Raw genomic sequence first — 18,711 nt, 5'->3', positions numbered from 1 at the left:
CTGCAAATATCTATGACAAAAGCTGCCGAAAGGTTGTTTTTTTTTTTTTTTTTTTTTTTTAATAATTCTTCTGTGTTTCTCTGTGGCCAGTGCTGGAGGATTCTAGTTAAAACGGCTTACTTCAACAGTGGTTCCCAAACTTTTTCAGTCAAGCCCCACTTTACTAATCGAAAATTTTTCAATTCGATTATAGGAATATCTGATGCCAAACCAGGCCAGTATGTTTCCTCATCTCAAACATCATCAGAACAGGAAATGTATTAAAATAGTACACATGAGTTTGTTCATTTATAAAGGTCCAGACTATTCTACATTGTACATGCCCATTTGTTTACCATAGATCTTTCATTGCTTAACAGTAATAATCACAATAAAGACCATGGATGGTTCTTCATTACAGTGGTTAATTTATTTGTTAAAAATAATAGCCTAAACACATTTAACACCATGTTTTTAATACAACTTCCACAGTTGTAATGAAAAAATCTATTAAGTTTACTGTGATAAATGTTAGTAAGGGTGTTGTTGATGTGTAGATGTGAAAAGTCTTGTAATTGATACTGGTGCAGGTGTTTTCCCTTTGCCTTGTCAGTGCTGTTCAGAATGTCAATGCTGTAGCCATTTGAAATGGTTGAATTGCTCCATAGCGCTTTAAAATAGAAAATTCTCATGAAGAATTAAAATGGGTCGCTAAAGTTTTGTCATCTGCGCTACGATATGAGAGAAGACCAGTTTAATGAAACGGTCTTGTGATCCGCTCTGCGCTATCCTGTCACCGGAGCTCACATATCGAGGGAAGCCTGGTTGACGCGCGTCACGCGCACCTGCATGCTCCAGAGATACAGTAGGATAGAGCAGAGCGCGTCTCGTGTGATTCTCGGTGGATCACACGACACTCACGCGAAACCAGTTTGTAAAAGGGATGGTTCACCCAAAAATTTTAATTCTCTCTTTATTTACTCACCCTCATGATATCCCAGGTGTTTATGACTTTTTTTTTCACCAGAACACATCTGAAGAAAAATATAAAAAATATCTTAGCTCTGTAGGTCCTTAAAATGCAAGTGAATGGCGATTTCTCATTTGAAGGTCCAGAAATCACAGACAGTCAGCATAAAGGTCATCGATACAACTCCAGCGGTTAAATTAATGCCTTCTAAAGTGATACGATCACTTTTGGTGCGAAAAAAGATAAATATTGAAGTACTTTTTAACTAAAATCCAACGCTTCAGGAGAGGGTGGAGTCCAAGCGGTCTCTCGTGTGACGTATTCGCATTACCTTGGATACCGAGGTAATTTTACTTTCTCCACTCGGTTGAGACATCCAGGATAAGCACACAAACACATCATTGTGAGTAAAGAAACAGATAATAACAGATCTAAACCAAAATCAACCAAGCTACTATACAGCGTTCCTCCTCCTCACTTGCAAACAGCAGTGCTCTTCCGGCTGTGACTCACGTGCATCAGTTCTCGCGTGTTTCAAATGCCAATGCGATTCGTCACACGTGCGTACCGCTGACGACCAGAAGCATGATTTAGAGTTAAAAAAGTACTTAAATATTTATCTTTTTTGCACCAAAAGTGATCATGTCGCTTTAGATGACATTAATTTAACAGCTGGTGTTGTATGGATGACGTTTACAATGACTGTCTGTGATTTTTGGACCTTCAAAAGAGAAATTGCCGTTCACTTGCATTTTAAGGATCTACTGAGCTAAGAAATGTTTCTATTTTTCTTCAAATGTGTTCTGGTGAAGAAAGAAAGTCATACACACACCTGGGATATCATGAGGGAGAGTAAATAATGAGAGAATTTTCATTTTTATTTTGAACTATCCCTTTAAGCACCCCGCGCTCATCCATGTTCCAGATGAGAAACATATTTAGCGCTTATAAAATGGCAAAAGCAATATGAATTTGAATATCATAAAATTTGCTTCGGTGGATGAAATTTTGCTTCGATGGCCGCCAAAAAATTTTTAACACAGGAAAAACCCTGTTCTCACAAAAGCAGAGGATTTAACAGTGGATTAAATAATACTTTAAAATGTACAACAAGAAAACAAACTGGCATGGCAGCCATCTCTCTTCATTGAGAGTCTCTGTCCTCTACAGACTCAACAGCCCACATGAAATATATCAATCAATTGCACAATTGACACTCAATTGGATTGGAAGCATGCTTCAAAGTTTACACCTAATAATAATATTATATTACAGATTTTGTTTTTATGGACTTCTCCATTCCCACCGTCTCCCTGTGCCTCCCCTGCAGTTCCCTTGGGAGGCGCACCTCACACTTTGGGAACCACTGTTCTACAGTGTAACAGCGGCCTCTAGAGGTGAAATAAAAACAGTCACTGACACCTCCTGGGGATTTTCTTTATCTAAATCTTTTAAAGAGCACCTATTTTGGTTTTTAAATGTGCCTAATTTTGTTAGATTTACATGCATCCAAGGTCAAAAAACACTAATTTGCTCATAATTTAAATTGCAGCATTACCTTTTTTTCCCCAGTGTCAAAAACGACTCATTCAATGATCCGTTCTAAAGGATTCATTCTAAACTCCTTTCAGAGAGCCTACTCTGCTCTGACTGGTCAGATGTCCCAGTCTGTTGTGATTGGTCTACCGCTTAGTGTAGTGTTTGAGGGCGGGTCAAAGCTGTTCGCGAGCAGCCGATGCAGACCAGAAGTGAGTTTTTTGTTACCAAATTACGTAGGTTAGTACAGGAAGTAAGTCTGGAATTACTAACAACTTGTTTCAGGTGTTCAGAATCGGTTCTTTCTTTTGGGAGTCAATAACTCCATTTGTCGTGCACTTTGATTTTTGAAACTTTGCAGACTTCTTTACATTCACAAACAGCTATATAACACACTACATGAAAGGTAATATTTGAAAAACCATAATAGGTGCACTTTAATCATTGTCTCCAACTACATATCTTGTAAATAATAATAAAACCTCATCTGGTAAAATATATATTAACAAAACTTTTAATCTATATACACTCATGGCCACTTTCTTAGACACACATGTACATGTACATCTACTTACTCATGCGATTATCTAATCAGCCAATTGTGTGGCAGCAGTGTAATGTATAAAGTCATGAGATATGGGTCAGGAGCTTCAGTTAATGTTCACATCAACCATCAGATTGGGGGACAAAAAGTGATCTGTGGCATGATTGTTGGTGCCAGATGGGCTGATATGAGTATTTCTGTAACTGCTGATCTCCTGGGATTTTCACGTGCAAGCTAAAATAACTTCATAGTTCATATTATAAAATTGTGTGTCAGACACCTTTGTTCTGCTCTATTTGTTGTGCTTCATCTAGATTTTAGGCACAAGAACATGTTCGATCTGAACGGCCCCAATTCCTTTACAATCTTTTATTTAATTTTTTTTATAAAAATTATACCTGACATAGTAATGAACATCTTCCCAGCTGTATCTTTAAAAGTATTTCAAAATAATCCTCATCCAGTAATCTTGATTGACTGAAAAGGCCATGGAAATTCATTTGTCAAAAAGTGTGGGAACCCTGTGGTTTGCGTACACTAGATAGAAATGTCACATGTAAAATCTCTTTTCTCTCTCCAGGCTTGGCTGACCCAGATGAAAACTGTAAGAGATTCATGGACAGATGCATGCCTGAAGCCTTCAAAAAGGTTTGTGTGTGTGTTTGGATAAGCAAGGATGTAACAATGGTGTTTGTCAGAAAGTGTTAGGAACAGCAAGAGATATGATGACATGAATAATTAATATGTTAAATTATCTTTTAGTTGCTGACGTCGAGTGCAGTGCACAAGTGGGGAACAGAGATTCATGAAGGCATCTATAACATGCTGATGCTGCTGGTGGATCTGGTAGCTGAGAGAGTCAAACAGGACCCCATACCCATCGGACTCATGGGAGTTCTTACTATGGTACACACCAGTGTTTCCTTCTCCATCACCACAACATCCTAAATAGGTTTAACGTGCCATTAACTATTGTTCCTTGTATTGTGTTATTGACAGGCTTTTAACCCAGATAACGAGTATCACTTTAAGAATCGGATGAAGGCCTGTCAGAGGAATTGGGCGGAAGTGTTTGGAGAGGACAGCATGTTTGCTGTTTCTCCCAGCTCCAGCTACCAAAAGGTATTATATGTGTACATGCGCTGTGTGGGGGGGGTGCATACATGTTTGTCTTTTTATGGTCGAATTGACATTCCAAGTAAAAGCACAGAAAAACTGGTTTTGCAGACTACTGCACATGTGTGTTTTGAAGGAAAACATTGGCACATCGCTTTATTACCAGTAGCAGTGTCACTAAATAAATATATAATGCCTTAATGAAAATGTAAAAATGCAGAAAGGTTTGTGTGAGGGCTAGGATTACTGTTAGAGGATAGAATATATAATAGCTCAGGATAAAAACAGTAAAAGTCAAGATAAAGTTCTCGTAATTATTACCAACGTGTGTGTGTGTGTGTGTGTGTGTGTGTGTGTGTGTGTGTGTGTGTGTGAAGCTTAGGTAATGAGTGAAAGAGTCAGTACGTTTATGAGTAATGAGTATGGTAACTGTTTTGGTGTCAGTAACATTGTGTTAGTGTATTTGTACGAGTACGAGACCTGTTAAAGAGACATTCATGTTTAATAAAATGAGTTTTACATTGTCAAATGTCCTGAGCATATTCTCTTAGATAAAATATGGTATCTTTTGCAATGAATGAAGCAGAGATTGAAAAAGGAAACTAAATAATAAATTTTTGGAATGTGCAATATTATTAACTGGCCATCATCGTCTTTTTGTTATGATTGGACAGGAGCCTCATGGCTGGCTGGTGGATCTTGTGAATAGGGTAAGTTCCTTAAATTCTAAGTATACGTGCAATATGACGATGATGTGCAGTCAGCCAGTCCTTATTGCGAAATAAACCCTTTCATGGTATTACAAAACATTATTTTGTGATAATGACCGACTGACTGTTAGGAGCTGCACAGACTAGTCGACTACAACTAACATAGTCAACACCGTCAACCTGAGTTCAACTAATCATTCACCACGTGATTTATAAAACGCATCTAGGAAATACAGTGGGTATGAAGCCCGGTGGCTCTGCACTGAAAAGGCGCAGTGGCTCAAATATGCTGTAGGCTGTGATGGTCTGTCGGACGCACAATAAAAGACACACACACAGAATGCACTTCAGTTGGTGTCTTTTTTACTGTGTCACTCTTCTCAGCAACACAGTGCATCAGCGTATCAACAATAATCAAACACATTCTCTGTATCTGTATTGCACATGCACATAGCATTGTATCAGCACTGATAATGTCCGATGATCTGACGGAATACATCCCCAATGTCTACTTTGTGTGTTGGGACATCTGACTTGGATGCTGGTCGCTCATTTAAGAACGCAATTTGGTGGTTGTTTGAGGGTGAAATGACGTCACAACTAGTCGAAATTCGACTCAACTAATGGGTTGGACTAGTCGACTATAAAAAATCAGTAGTCGTGCAACCCCTGCTGACTGTACATTGTCCCTTACTTATATACCTCTTATTGCCACAACGGACAAAATCTGTCTTGTGATCAATGCCTCTGTTTGACTTTTGCAGTTTGGAGAGATGGGAGGCTTTACAGCAATTCAATGCAAGCTCAACCAAGAAGAGATAGAGATTGGGGTAAGACTGTGCACTCTGTAAGATATGTGACAAGTAGAACAGAATAGAACAAACCCTGTGCCTTAACCACTACACATCTTAAATGTAAAGGTAAATGTTGAGGTTACAGATGTCCCAACTAAAGGTCGACAATTAGAGGTTGATAGTGGATTTTGCCGATTACGATAACTAAGGTGGTAGAAAAAGCAAAGAACCGATTAATCAGCTGATAGTTTTTAACATTGATTTATAGAATGTAAAAAAAAATAATAATAATAAATATATATATATATATTAGTTTTTTTTTTTCTTTTCTTACTATGACGGGTACAGAAATAGATGCTGCAAGAGTCACACATGAATAAAATCCCAGATGCAATTTATTGTTCAACCAAAATCCCAATAATAACCAGATCAAAATTTAAAAATGGTGCATAACGCGGGACTTTTAACTATAAACTATTTCAAAACACGCCAGGGACTCTTACTTTGAAATGACAGAGACTTGGCTCCATTACAATGCTCTAGTAAGGTAGACTTACTACCAAATTAAGCTTTTTATAGTCTATATATCGTACTCACCAGATGAAGGGTTTTGATATGTATTTCACCAGATAGACACCATATATGTGCTGACGGGACATTTCTATAAAGTTGCATTTTTCTTTGCATGCCCTCACTTCAATTTAGAACATTTGATTATCTCATCAAAACAACAAAACATGCATTGAAGTGAGGATAAAAATATGGATGAATAAAGTCAATGATGACAGATTTAGAAATCAAAGCAAATCCCCAAGATTTGTCCGTGATTGTTTTTATTTCACCTATAGAGGCCGCTGTTATAATGCAGAACAAAACCATTTTAAAGGAATTTTCCAGGTTCAATACAGGTTAAACTCAATCGACAGCATTTGTGGCATAATATTGATTACCACAAAAATTCATTTTGTCTCATCTCTCCTTTTCTTAAAAAAAAAAGCAAATATCGAGGTTACAGTGAGGTACTTACAATGGAAGCGAATTGTGGCCATTATTTGACAAGACACAAAGGAAAGCACATGTAAACATGATTTTAGTGTGATAAAATAACGTACTAACCTTTTTTGTGTAAAGTTATAGCCAATTTTACAACTTCGTTACCATGACGATGTCAACAAACCCTAAAATTACAAAAAATTATGATTTAAACAACTTTACAGCTCATATATTACACACGTTTTAACAGAAGAATTAATACAAGTGGGTTTATAAAATTATAAGCTTCACATTTCTGTTTAAATCCTCCCAAAACTGACCACATTCACTTTCATTGTCCTGTGAGGAAATACAGTTATACCCAGTAAAGAGAGTCCAGTGTTTTACAAAAAATGAGCAGGAGTCAGAGTTGAACTTTCACTCAATAGAGAGAGAGTTTACTGAAGACAAAGTTCTCCACATTTCCAAAGGCAATAGACAGAAACAGAAAATGTTGAGTTGAGGATCTAACCTCAAACTAACGTAGATCACAGAAACAACAGTAATTATAGGCATATGCAAATGAATTGACATCATCTCTTATGAGTATAGAGATTTGATAGGTGAACTGTACAGACAATTCTAGAAATCGTATAAACATGACGTTCTGTTTAACTACGTGAATGCAATCATTCAAAAGATTATATTTTTAAAACATTAAGTCAAGTTGGTGAGCAGAAATGGGTCAGGTGAGTCTTCTCTTTGGATAAACTGGCATCCAGTTCCTTTGATTTAGTCACATGATTCTCAAAACTACAAACAATCCCTCCAATGACATCATTAGACGGAACACAACATAGGCTATCTTTTCTCGAAAGGTTGAGACACGCTCACTGGGACTCAGGCCTTATCCAGATGTATATTTGTTCTCTGGGAGCCGGGCTAAATGAGAAAGCACTGTTAACTGCATTCCTGACATGGGTCAGACCCTCAGTCACACCTCAGAGGTCAAATACACAAATGACCTGTAACATTCATAATTATAGCATAACCGGAATAAATGCAGATGACTCAAAATGCTTTGATTATCTTCTGATTATAACAATTGCTAGTAAATATATTCAACTCATCAGTAGGCTGAAGAGATGAGGTAAATCCACCCCTTCAGTCCCCATTCACTTCCATTGTAAGTGCCTCAATGTTTGCTTTTTTGAAAGAAAAGGAGGGACGAGTCAATGTATTTTTGTGGTAATCAACATTATGCCACAAATTCTGTCAATTGAGCTTAACTTGAAGATTGATTAGCAACTATCTGCATTTATTTTTGCAGATAACCGATAGTTCCTAAAAGCAACTATCGGCACAGATTAATCTGTAAAACCTATATATCGGTTTACCTCTAATCCCAGTTTTTCTTTGGCTAATGAGACTTGTGAGCACAGAATAATGAAACAGCAAAGAAATGAATAGACAATTCATATGCCATCAGACGGAGAGAGAGGAGCAGCAAGAGAGTGTTTGGAAGAAGAAAAGCAGTATGAGTAAGATGTTGAGGCAGACAGAGAGAGTTGAACGAGGGCAGAGATTCTATTATAGTGCATGTGCCAAAGAGCCCAGGATGTGTTTACCACCATCACAGACAGCATCCTACACACAGCAGAGAGTGAGAAAGAGAGAAGACACGAGGGGGATGAGAGAGAAAATGAGATGCCACATTCATTCCCATAGCTGGAAACAACAAGAGGCCACTTATTAACACACACACCTACAGAATTGCTTTAACCACTATTTTCTCGTCAAGCCCTCACAGGTAATGGGGTCATCTGAAAAACATTGAGAATTTGATTTAGTGGGATAATCCCGAAGAATTTAATCATACAGCCATAAATCACCACGTTAGATGCTATGAATAGGTGACATTTTTGATAGAGAGAGAGCCAGATAGACAGTCATAGATACATGCTAGACAGATAAATAGATGCTCTGAATGTTGGACGGGCTGATAATGAATGGCGCTGGTGTCAGTTCCCCCTTAATATGAGTGTGTAAATGCTCCCCCTTGTCTGGGAGCTGTGAAGCCGCCTTGTTGTTGGTTCCGCCCGCTTGTCTTTTGAAGGTGGGCATTAGCATGTCGTGGGTGCCAGGGCTGAGAGATGGAGCTGGCGACAGGGAAAAGATGCTTTGATTTAGGATTTGCATATTAATAGCCTTAACACAGGAACAGGAAGTTTGAGGCGAGCGTCGAGAGGGAAATTCTTTTAACCGATAAATATAATCTGCTGTGGCCACGTAAAGGCAACTCTGCTGGTGTGTCACCAGCTATGTTTTACTCTAAACTTTGAAGGGATTCTTAGGCTTCAGTAACAATTGAAGTGTCATTAAAGCTAGAAAACAAAAGAAGGAAGCTGTCTCCTCTCCTTCACTGATTAGACTGATTCATTCACTCTCGCAAATGAAAGAGAAGTCATTTGATGCTGAACACAGGAGTGATTCATCAGCACCATGTCTCTGCTTGCATACTGCACTGAAGAGAAAGAAACCCCTAGGTTGTTGTAGAAATGTTTTAGAAATACCTGACTTTGTAGTTAGGGTTCAGGAAGCAAGAGTAGTTGTCCTTTACATTGCTACATCTAGTGATAGACCAATACGTCGGCCAGGTCAATTAATTGGCCAATATTTGGTCACTTTTGGATTTTCGGCATTGGCTTCCCCTTGTGTCAGTTCCAAAATCAACAAACAGCCTTGTCAAGGGATAAAACTATTATTTTTATTTTTTTATTTTTTTTTTTTATGTGAATTTTGATATTCTTAAATAATATGATATCATTTTATACATAATTGTGTAAAAATATGTTTGTTGCATTTCAGCAATTTTATGTACATCACATTTGCTCTCATTAAATTGCATTGTGTATATATCAGCATTATATGGCCACCCTCAGGGGCGGAGCCAGGGGGTGGCCTCTTCACCCCATTGGCCACCCCACTCAAAGCAGCACCTCTCCGTCCCGGGCGTCCACATTCACGCACCTCCGACAGTGATGTCATGCCTCCTTCCTCAAAAACCTTGAACAAAATTATGAAATGTAAAAGAAAATACGACCCACAAATAAATGTTTACTTCTAAGTCTATTAATCAGGGGTTTTCAAACTAGGGGCTGGGGACCCCCTTGGGGCCACTAAGGGGTGCTAGGGGGTCTGTGAAAAATATCAGTGAAAAAAGTGTTAAACAAAATAATAATAATAAAAACAATTAAAGTAAATGGTTAACATTTACCGAAATTGACATTATTACGGTTCCATTGCAGTTTCTGAAGACTGGTCAGAAATTATGAGATTATTTGTGATTATTCTTTTAACAGCACTAATTTTTAACAGTAGGAAATAAATAAATCTGCATAGATTTGTGAAAAATCTCTTTCCTTGCAGCATATATACTTTCTTGAAGAATAGTTTTTTCTAGGGAGTTTTCCTTTGCCACTGTCACCTTCAAGTTGCTTTATTTTCTGCAAAGCTGCTCTAAATCAATATTTATTGTTAATAAGAAATACATATTTTCCAGATAACATTTTTTATTATTATTTATTTTAGAATGATTAAATTATTATAAAAATCGTATTATTAAAATAATTTACTAATTATTTAATTTTGGATTTTGCAAATCATTTAATCTACCAACATGTTGTATTTGTTATCTCGCTTACAATTGTTTTTTTCACTGTATAAATGGGTAATTATATATGAAAATATATTACTTCCTTTATATTTTAGAAAGGGGGTCCCTAGTGAAGAAATCATTATATTTGGGGGTCCTTAGCTACAAAAACTATGCAGTTTATGATAATATTAATAAATATCATTGTTTGATTTTAAAAACTTTTTTGTTTATTTTTTACAACGAACAAATTTGGTACTGTTGTCACTTGACATATAATATAAAATCTGGGTCCTGAAGTGAAACCAGTTGAAAACCACTGATGTACAACTCATCCATTCATTTGTACAAAAACATCACTGATTGTTTTTTGTAGTAACATTCAGACTCGGAGGTTAGAGTTAAATATGTGTGTGTTTCCTCAGTGTGTATCCGCTCTGGTTCAGCCGCTCGGTGTGTGTGCAGAATACCTCAACTCCGGCCTGGTGCAAGTGAGTGTTGCCATCACTGATCTAGTCTCACCTTATCAGTCACATTTGCTACCTGTCTTTAATCCATCTGAATCATAAAGAGTAAATCAGACTCAACATTTTAGAGGTGTTTAAGATTTAGAACAGTGACTTTTGGAGAAATTGAAGTGTGATTGGTCGGTTTTGTTGTATTCTGTAGCCCATGCTGGACCCGGTCATCCATAAGATGATCACATATGTGCAGAGCCTGGAGGAAAAAGACCTGAAAGACAAGGTAAGACATTCATTTTCAAACTGGTTTGAGAGAGTTTCACAGTTTTACAGCCTGTTCACACCAAATGTGAATAAATTCCGAGACAAATTTTCAGCATCCCTGTGAACCCCACCACACAAAGTGTGAAAATTCACACTGAAATCATCAAAGATTTTTTTGGAACATAGTTAATTTTTTTTTTTTTTTTTGGTCCCATGTAAATTACCAAAGTGCATTTCGCTTTGCATCAGATTTGAAAATGTTGGTGTAATTTATTAGCATCAAACATCCCCTTACACACTTTTTTCTACACTTTCCATTCATGAGTGCCTATACATGAACAAACAAACCACCAAAGATCGGCTTATTCAAAAAAATTTGACAATGCAAGAACCACGTTTTCATGAGACTTGAAATCATCAGGTTATTCTCTGGTTTTGATGTCAAAAGTTGTGTGCACAACACATGCATTTTGGATAAGCCCCAGGACACTGGTGTTTACATGCAATCCAAAACCAGAGTAATGGGCAAAAATCTATGCATACCAAACTGTTTGACTTTTTCTTCAATACATGAAATCGTTTAAGGTCTTCTTTATCTACTGCTACTGTTCCAACCTCACTAAAAATGGCTTCAGTTACTCCAATTCTTAAAAAATCTGATGTAGATCCTAGTGATCTAAATAATTACCGGCCCATTTCCAATCTTTCTTTCTTTTCATAAATTCTCGAACGAACAGTAGATACTCAACTTGAAGCACACTTACAGAGTAGTAATCTTTTTGAGCCTTTTCTATCTGGTTTTCTCTCTAACACAGCACTGAATCCGCTCTTAAAATTACGAATGGCCTTATCCTTGCAGCTGACTCCGGCCTTTTGTCCATTCTTGTTCTCCTCGACCTCAGTGCTGCCTTTGATACCATCTGCCATTCATTATTATTGGAACGTTTGGCCAGCATTGGGGTAACAAATACTGCTCTTCAGTGGATTTCATTTTATCTAACCAAAAGAAAACCATTTGTTCAGGTTAAGAATGTTCGATCAGAACCTGCCCCAGTTACTCAAGGTGTACCACAGGGGTCAGAGTTGGTGCCACTCCTATTTATTATTTATATTCTCCCTCTTAGTAATATTTTCCGTCATCATGGAATACATTTTCATTTGTATGCTGATGATACCCAATTATATATTTCTATGAAACTCTATACCTCCATTCCACCTCCTGAACTTACCAATTGTTTGCAAGACATCAAAACCTGGATGACTAATAACTTTTTAATGCTCAATAGCACTAAAAGTGAAATTCTTCTTATTGGGACCAAGCCAGCTCTATCCAAAACGTCCCCCTTCACCATTGATGACTGTCTGGTTAATACTTCCTTGAATATAAAAAGCCTTGGTGTCATATTTGATGGTTTACTCTCCTTTGGTCCTCATATTAATAATATATCACGCATTGCTTTTTTTCATTTGCGTAATATTGCCAGACACCGCCCATCACTTTCACAGCACTCAAGTTCTCATTCATGCCCTGGTAGCATCCCGTATTGATTATTGTAACTCCCTCTTATTTGGTATCCCTGAAGAATTAGTTTACCGCCTTCAAATAATTCAAAATTCAGCTGCAAGGATTATCACTTGTACTAAGACTACTGAACATATCATGCCTTCCCTTATTCAACTTCATTGGCTACCTGTCCAATATCAGATCCATTATAAAATTTTACTGCTCACTTTTAAAGCTACTCATAATTTGGCCCCCTTTATCTCTCAGACCTTCTCCAACCATACATTCCGTCGCATTCTTAAGATATTCTTCCGCTGATTTGTTGAATGTTCCATCGTTTAAACGTAGTTCTGTGGGTGCTAGAGCTTTTAGTTGCTCTGCACCAAAACTTTGAAACTCATTGCCACTCCATATACGTCAGTTGGATTCCATCTCGAGTTTTAAATCTCAAACATATCTGTTCAAATTAGCCTACTCAATAAATAATTAATTTACATGTGTTTTTAGTGTACTTCATGAATTTTTATTGATCTTATCTTGGACTAATTGTATGTTTTGTTGTTCTTTGTATTTTAACTTGCTTAATTGTTGCTTTTTATGCTGTAAGTTGTCCTTGAGTGCTGTGAAAGGCAGCGATAAATAAAATGTATTATTATTATTATATTATTTGACCTTACAAGCTCACATAAGATTGCATGTTAATGCACTCTTTGACTCAAGTTGATCTCACACTTTCTCTCTCTTTATGTCTTATTTCTCTCAAAGCGTTTGGTAAGTATTCCAGAGCTCTTGTCGGCCATTAAGCTCCTGTGCATGCGATTCCAGCGGGATCTGGTAAATGTCGTGGATGACCTTCGGCTGGACATCCTCCTCCGAATGCTCAAGACCCCCCACTTTAGTGCCAAGATGAATTCCCTTAAAGAGGTTCAATGTCCTTTCCACATATTAATGCCATGGAGCGTAGATGTCTCGTTTCTTTATTCTCTCATACCGAGTGCTCTGTGCTCTGTTAGGTCACTAAACTTATTGAGGAAAGCACAGTTTCTAAGACGGTGAAGAACGCCATTGACACAGACCGACTCCTGGATTGGCTGGTAGAAAACTCAGTCCTCTCAATAGCTTTGGAAGGTAAGAAGGCCCCTTGTCCAGTTTAACAAATGCACAGTTCATCATCTATCATTCACATATGCTTATTCACCTGCATTTTCTTGACCTCCTTACCTCCATGGCGTGAAGCCTCCACACGCGCCATGTCTCCGTGGCAACGCGCTCAACAAGCCACGTGATAAGATGCGTGGGTTGACTGTCTCAGACGCGGAGGCAACTGGGATTCGTCCTCCGCCACCCGGACTGAGGCGAATCACTATGTGACCACGAGGACTTAGAGCGCATTGGGAATTGGGCATTCCAAATTGGGAGAAAAAGTGGAAAAATCCCCCCCCCCCCCAAAAAAAAACACTTTAGTCCTACTAAAGTTTAGACTATGGTCTTTTTAATAAGGCCCCGTAACTGGGCTGGAAGCCTTATGGCAGTATTCTACCTTTAATTAATTATTATTTTTATTATTTTTTTTATTTTTTACTTTTAAATAGCTTGTTTATTCTCTCCTATTAAGTTTCCAATATGGGGTTGAGGGGCTGCATGCTGTTAGCCAATCAGAACAGTGGATGTTTACATTGAAGTTTAAAGGAGATGCTGAGGCAAAAACTGAGCGTTTCAGTCAGAGTGCAAGAGACAGGGTGGAAAATGGTCATTTATTACTAAACTATGACAGTTTTCATGCAAAAAAACATTAGTGACATTATCAGTGAACCACAGGGAAGCTTAACACCTTAAATACCTGTTACAGTTTCTCATCTCTCTGGAGCTCCATCTGATGTATGGAGGTATTTTTCTCTTCCATGTGAATCAGTCAATTTTAATATGTAATATATATAAATAATAATAATATTAATACAATAATATTAATAAAATAAATAATTGAACATTTTTCTCTCTTTTTAATACTATATAAGGTTCTCTCTCAGGATTCATCATGCATTTTGTCAACATTGAACGTCCATTTTTAATGTAACTACAGAGTGTTCACTTGTACTTGTTTTCACTTAAAAGGAAAATTCTGTCATCAATTACTCACCTTCGCACTGTTGCAATCTCTATAGGCCTGTGACTTCCTTTCTTCCATGGAACTCAAAAAGAAATGTCACAATTCACTTTCATTTTAAAGAAAAAATATGTAGTGACAGTGAATGGTGACTGAGACTAACATTTTGCCTTGCATCTCCTTTTGTGTTCCATTAAGAGAGAAATTCGAACAGACTTGAGGGTGAGTAATGATGACAGGAATTTAATTATGTCTATATATATAATGTAAGTCGTTACATTAAATGAAAGTCGGCATAGGATTACATCACGTCTTGCTGGGAAACATAATGTAGGATACATACTTTAAAAATCCTTCCATCTGAATAAAACTAGAGGTAAGAATTGAGAAAAGTAGTTCCCCCCGGGAGATGTAGGTGAGATTATTTTGCATTTTTTAGGATTATACAAATGTTTTAGAATAATTTTTATTTATTTTATTAAAAAAAAAAAAAAAACATAATACAGAATTTATTTTTATTTTTATTTTTCACTCTGGACATGTAACTTTTTTACTTGGACAAGTGAATGACCTAATGTCTGCTTCTGAAACGTTTATTCAATACAACAGCACTCTTGCTTGTGAGATATTGCTTAACTAAAATGTAATTAATATTGATGTATTATTATTATTATTATTATTACATTGAATATTACATTTTACCACACAGTAGTAATATATTTCTGTTGCAATTTTTTTTAATTTCATGCATCTAGTTAAAATTGAGCTTTTATTTTGGCGGAAATCCGAGTGAAGCCCTTTCAGGTTGTATGTATTTGACTACAGTTTCATAAGCAGTTCACTGTATGGTTTAACTTATTAAACCACAAAAGGCTGTGATTGAATTACATAAATATGCTTTCAGATGTTTTCAGCGTATGAACGGCCGGCTTCACACATTTACTTAGAAGTGTGCAGCACATGCATACTGTCTATTTATTTGATTAAATCTCTGCCTTTTGTGGTTTAATAATCACACTAGGACATATGATTTTTATTTGATTAATTAATACATTCATTTTATCCCAACTGTGTAAAATTCTGTGATGTTCAGCGTTTTGTAGTTAATTCCATTTTAATGATTGGATTCCACAATTCCGTCCATGTTTTTTCCCATTTTGGAAATCATAGGGCCCTAATAAGGCATCAGAGAAAAGCTTTTGTATATGTGGATGCACACACTTGCGCTGAGGAAGCATCTATGTGTTAAAGTGTTCATTAGCCAGAATCTCAAACTGTTGCTTTGTGCTTGAAGTGCTCTGCTTTTCACCTCACCCACTCAATTGTCGTATTTGACACCACCTCATTGTCTTTTGTCTTTGTTCCATTTGCATTTCTCTTGACATTTTCTCTTCTCACCCCTCACTTTCTCTTTCGCACCTTTCTTTCAATTTTGACTTTTTTTATATTTTGGCTTTCTGTTTGCGCCATTTTTTTTTTTTTTTTTTTACTTTCATTTGAAAAAAAAATTCTGTCAACTTTCTCTGTCCTCACTTTCTTTCTCAATCCATTTATCTTTTTTGCTATGCTTGTAGGAAACATTGACCAGGCCCAGTACTGTGACAGAATAAAAGGAATCATTGAACTGTTGGGCAGTAAGCTCTCATTGGATGAACTCTCCAAAATATGGAAAATTCAGGTGAGCTGTTTTTTTTTTTTTTTTTTTTTTTTTTTTTGATATTCATCAGCTCATTGTTCTCTTAAAGCTCCAAGCCACACACTTCTGATATTGATTCTCAGAGAACAAAATAATGTGTGGAGCTGAAGCTTTTTTAAATTCATAGCAGCACCAAGGAGATGGTATTATTGAGGCAAAATTATTGATGGTTTCCAAATATAAAGGAGGCCATGCATTATTTGTTTCAGTCTTGTGTTCTCGTGATCTCAACATAAGTTAGCTCAACAATCATCAGTTTTTCTTGTTATCTTGAAAAAACAAGACTATATAACTTAACAGTGTTAAACACTAAAGCCATGCTTAAAATGCTTGATTGATATTGTATTCGATAACAATCGAATGTTGTTTTTTTAATTTTTTTATTTATCTCCTTTTCTCCCCAATTTGGAATGCCCAATTCCCACTACTTACTAGATCCTCGTGTTGGTGTGGTTGCTCACCTCAATCCGGGTGGCAGAGGACAAGTCTCAGTTGCCTCCGCTTCTGAGATAGTCAATCCACGCATCTTAACACGTGGCTCGCTGTGCATGACACCGCGGAGACTCACAGCATGTGGAGGCTCATGCTATTCTCCGCGATCCACACACAACTTACCACGCGCCCCATTGAGGGCGAGAACCACTTAATCGCCAACACGAGGAGGTTACCCCGTATGACTCTACCCTCCCTAGCAACCGGGCCAATTTGGTTGCTTAGGAGACCTGGCTGGAGTCACTCAGCGCACCCTGGATTCGAACTCTCGACTTCAGGTGTGGTAGTCAGCGTCAATACTCGCTGAGCTACCCAGGCCCCCAAGTGGCATTTTTTTAAAAGAAAAATTTTATTATTTTCACGCAAAAAATGTCACATAAAAATTTAATTAAAATAAAAATCACAAAAAAAATAAATACGATAAAACAATAGATATACTGTTCCAAAATAAGACAAAAATATATTTGGACACTTTCTGGTTTTCAAACATTAGTGGAACATTTTCATTTACTGTTTAAACTGAAGCACACTCAAAGAACAGATGCATTAAAATGGCAAATGACCTTATAGATAAATTGAACTATTTGGCATTAGATGATATTTAATTTGTATAGTTTTTTGTTAGCTGGAGGGTCTGCCCACAAGATATAGGTTTTGCTCAGAAAAGTAATGGAAATATTAACAGTTCTTCACAAGCAATCCAAATATCTTTTGCAATGGAACATTTTATCAAGTTGGAGTTTGTAGAATTTGGTTATATCTGTACAGTACTGTGCAAAAGTTTTAGGCACTTGTAAAAATGTTGCATAATGAGAATGTCTTCAAAAATAATGCCATAAACAGTTTTCATTTATCAATTAGCATCATGTAAAGGCCAGTCAACATAAAAAAGCTAAATCAATATTTGGTGTGACCACCTTTGCCTTTAATAAAGCACCGGTTCTCCTAGGTTCACCAGGACACAGTTTTTCTTGGTTGTTGGCAGATAGGATGTTCCAAGCTTCTTGGAGAACTTGCCACAGTTCTGCTATCTATTTGGCTGTCTCACTTGTTTCTGTCTCTTCATGTAATCCCAGACTGACTCAATGATGTTGAGATCCGGGCTCTGTGGGGGCCATAACATCTGTTGTAGGACTTCTTGTTCTTCTTCAAATCAGTTCTATTTGCAAAGGCAATGTTGAAATCTAAAATTGATATTTCCTACTGACAAACTAAATGCAGAATATATAAAATAACCATTTTAAGACACATGTTTTTGTGAAAAATATAATGCGCTTAAGACTTTTGCACAGTACTGTTTGTCCACTAAGTGTATGTGTGCTGTTCTGAATCCAGGCTGGTCAGTCGTCCACTGTGATCGAGAACATCCACACCATCATCGCCGCCGCTGCCGTCAAGTTCAACTTCGACCAGCTCAGCCACTTGTTTGTCCTCATACAGAAAGTAAGATCACTGCAGTGTTGTTCATCTTCATTTTTTGAGTCTTTAATCTCTTTGAGCTGTGTTTTGTGACTGTGTTGTGTGTTTTTAGAGCTGGGAGGTGGAGAGTGATCGTGTGAGACAGAAGCTTCTGAGTCTGATTGGACGGATCGGCAGGGAGGCTCGCTCTGAGGCGACCACGGGAAAGGTGCGTGTCATCTGGATCGTGTTTATTTCTGTCCCACTTTATGGAATTTATTTCCAGCAATGAAAAGTTGTGCGTTTCAGCAGCTTTCATCTGCCTAGCTGCTACTAGGGCTGGGCGATATATCGAATATTAACGATATAATCGAGATAATTTTGCTGATGATGTAAAATTAACCAATATCATCAATATCGCAATGATTTTAATGTGCTTTCATTTGGCCATTAAGTTTCATAAAGAGTGCATCAGTAGACTAATTTCACGATCCTTCAGGGCTGCACAATTAAACA

The 18,711-nt window shown here is 37.2% G+C and overlaps 1 protein-coding gene across 11 annotated transcripts in view; it reads left to right on the top strand.

Moving 5' to 3' along the window:
• Window positions 1-18,711, top strand: part of usp24 (ubiquitin specific peptidase 24) — a 112,520-nt gene that overhangs the window by 16,754 nt on the left and 77,055 nt on the right. For 8 of the 11 annotated variants that reach the window (XM_051654570.1, XM_051654564.1, XM_051654569.1 and 5 more), the window contains 12 exons: window positions 3,610-3,677; window positions 3,792-3,935; window positions 4,029-4,151; window positions 4,820-4,855; window positions 5,620-5,685; window positions 10,702-10,767; window positions 10,946-11,020; window positions 13,271-13,429; window positions 13,519-13,633; window positions 16,184-16,287; window positions 18,133-18,240; window positions 18,329-18,424. In XM_051654570.1, coding sequence (XP_051510530.1) covers window positions 3,610-3,677; window positions 3,792-3,935; window positions 4,029-4,151; window positions 4,820-4,855; window positions 5,620-5,685; window positions 10,702-10,767; window positions 10,946-11,020; window positions 13,271-13,429; window positions 13,519-13,633; window positions 16,184-16,287; window positions 18,133-18,240; window positions 18,329-18,424 — 1,160 coding nt within the window. Of the gene's footprint in view, window positions 1-193; window positions 219-3,609; window positions 3,678-3,791; window positions 3,936-4,028; window positions 4,152-4,819; window positions 4,856-5,619; window positions 5,686-10,701; window positions 10,768-10,945; window positions 11,021-13,270; window positions 13,430-13,518; window positions 13,634-16,183; window positions 16,288-18,132; window positions 18,241-18,328; window positions 18,425-18,711 lie in introns of all 11 variants that reach the window. The other 3 variants (XM_051654571.1, XM_051654572.1, XM_051654573.1) reach the window with 1 other exon arrangement.

The sequence above is a fragment of the Myxocyprinus asiaticus genome, chromosome 25, assembly GCF_019703515.2.
Source record: "Myxocyprinus asiaticus isolate MX2 ecotype Aquarium Trade chromosome 25, UBuf_Myxa_2, whole genome shotgun sequence".
NCBI classification, from domain to species: Eukaryota; Metazoa; Chordata; class Actinopteri; order Cypriniformes; family Catostomidae; genus Myxocyprinus; species Myxocyprinus asiaticus.
This window is presented reverse-complemented; position numbering and strand designations above follow the sequence as displayed.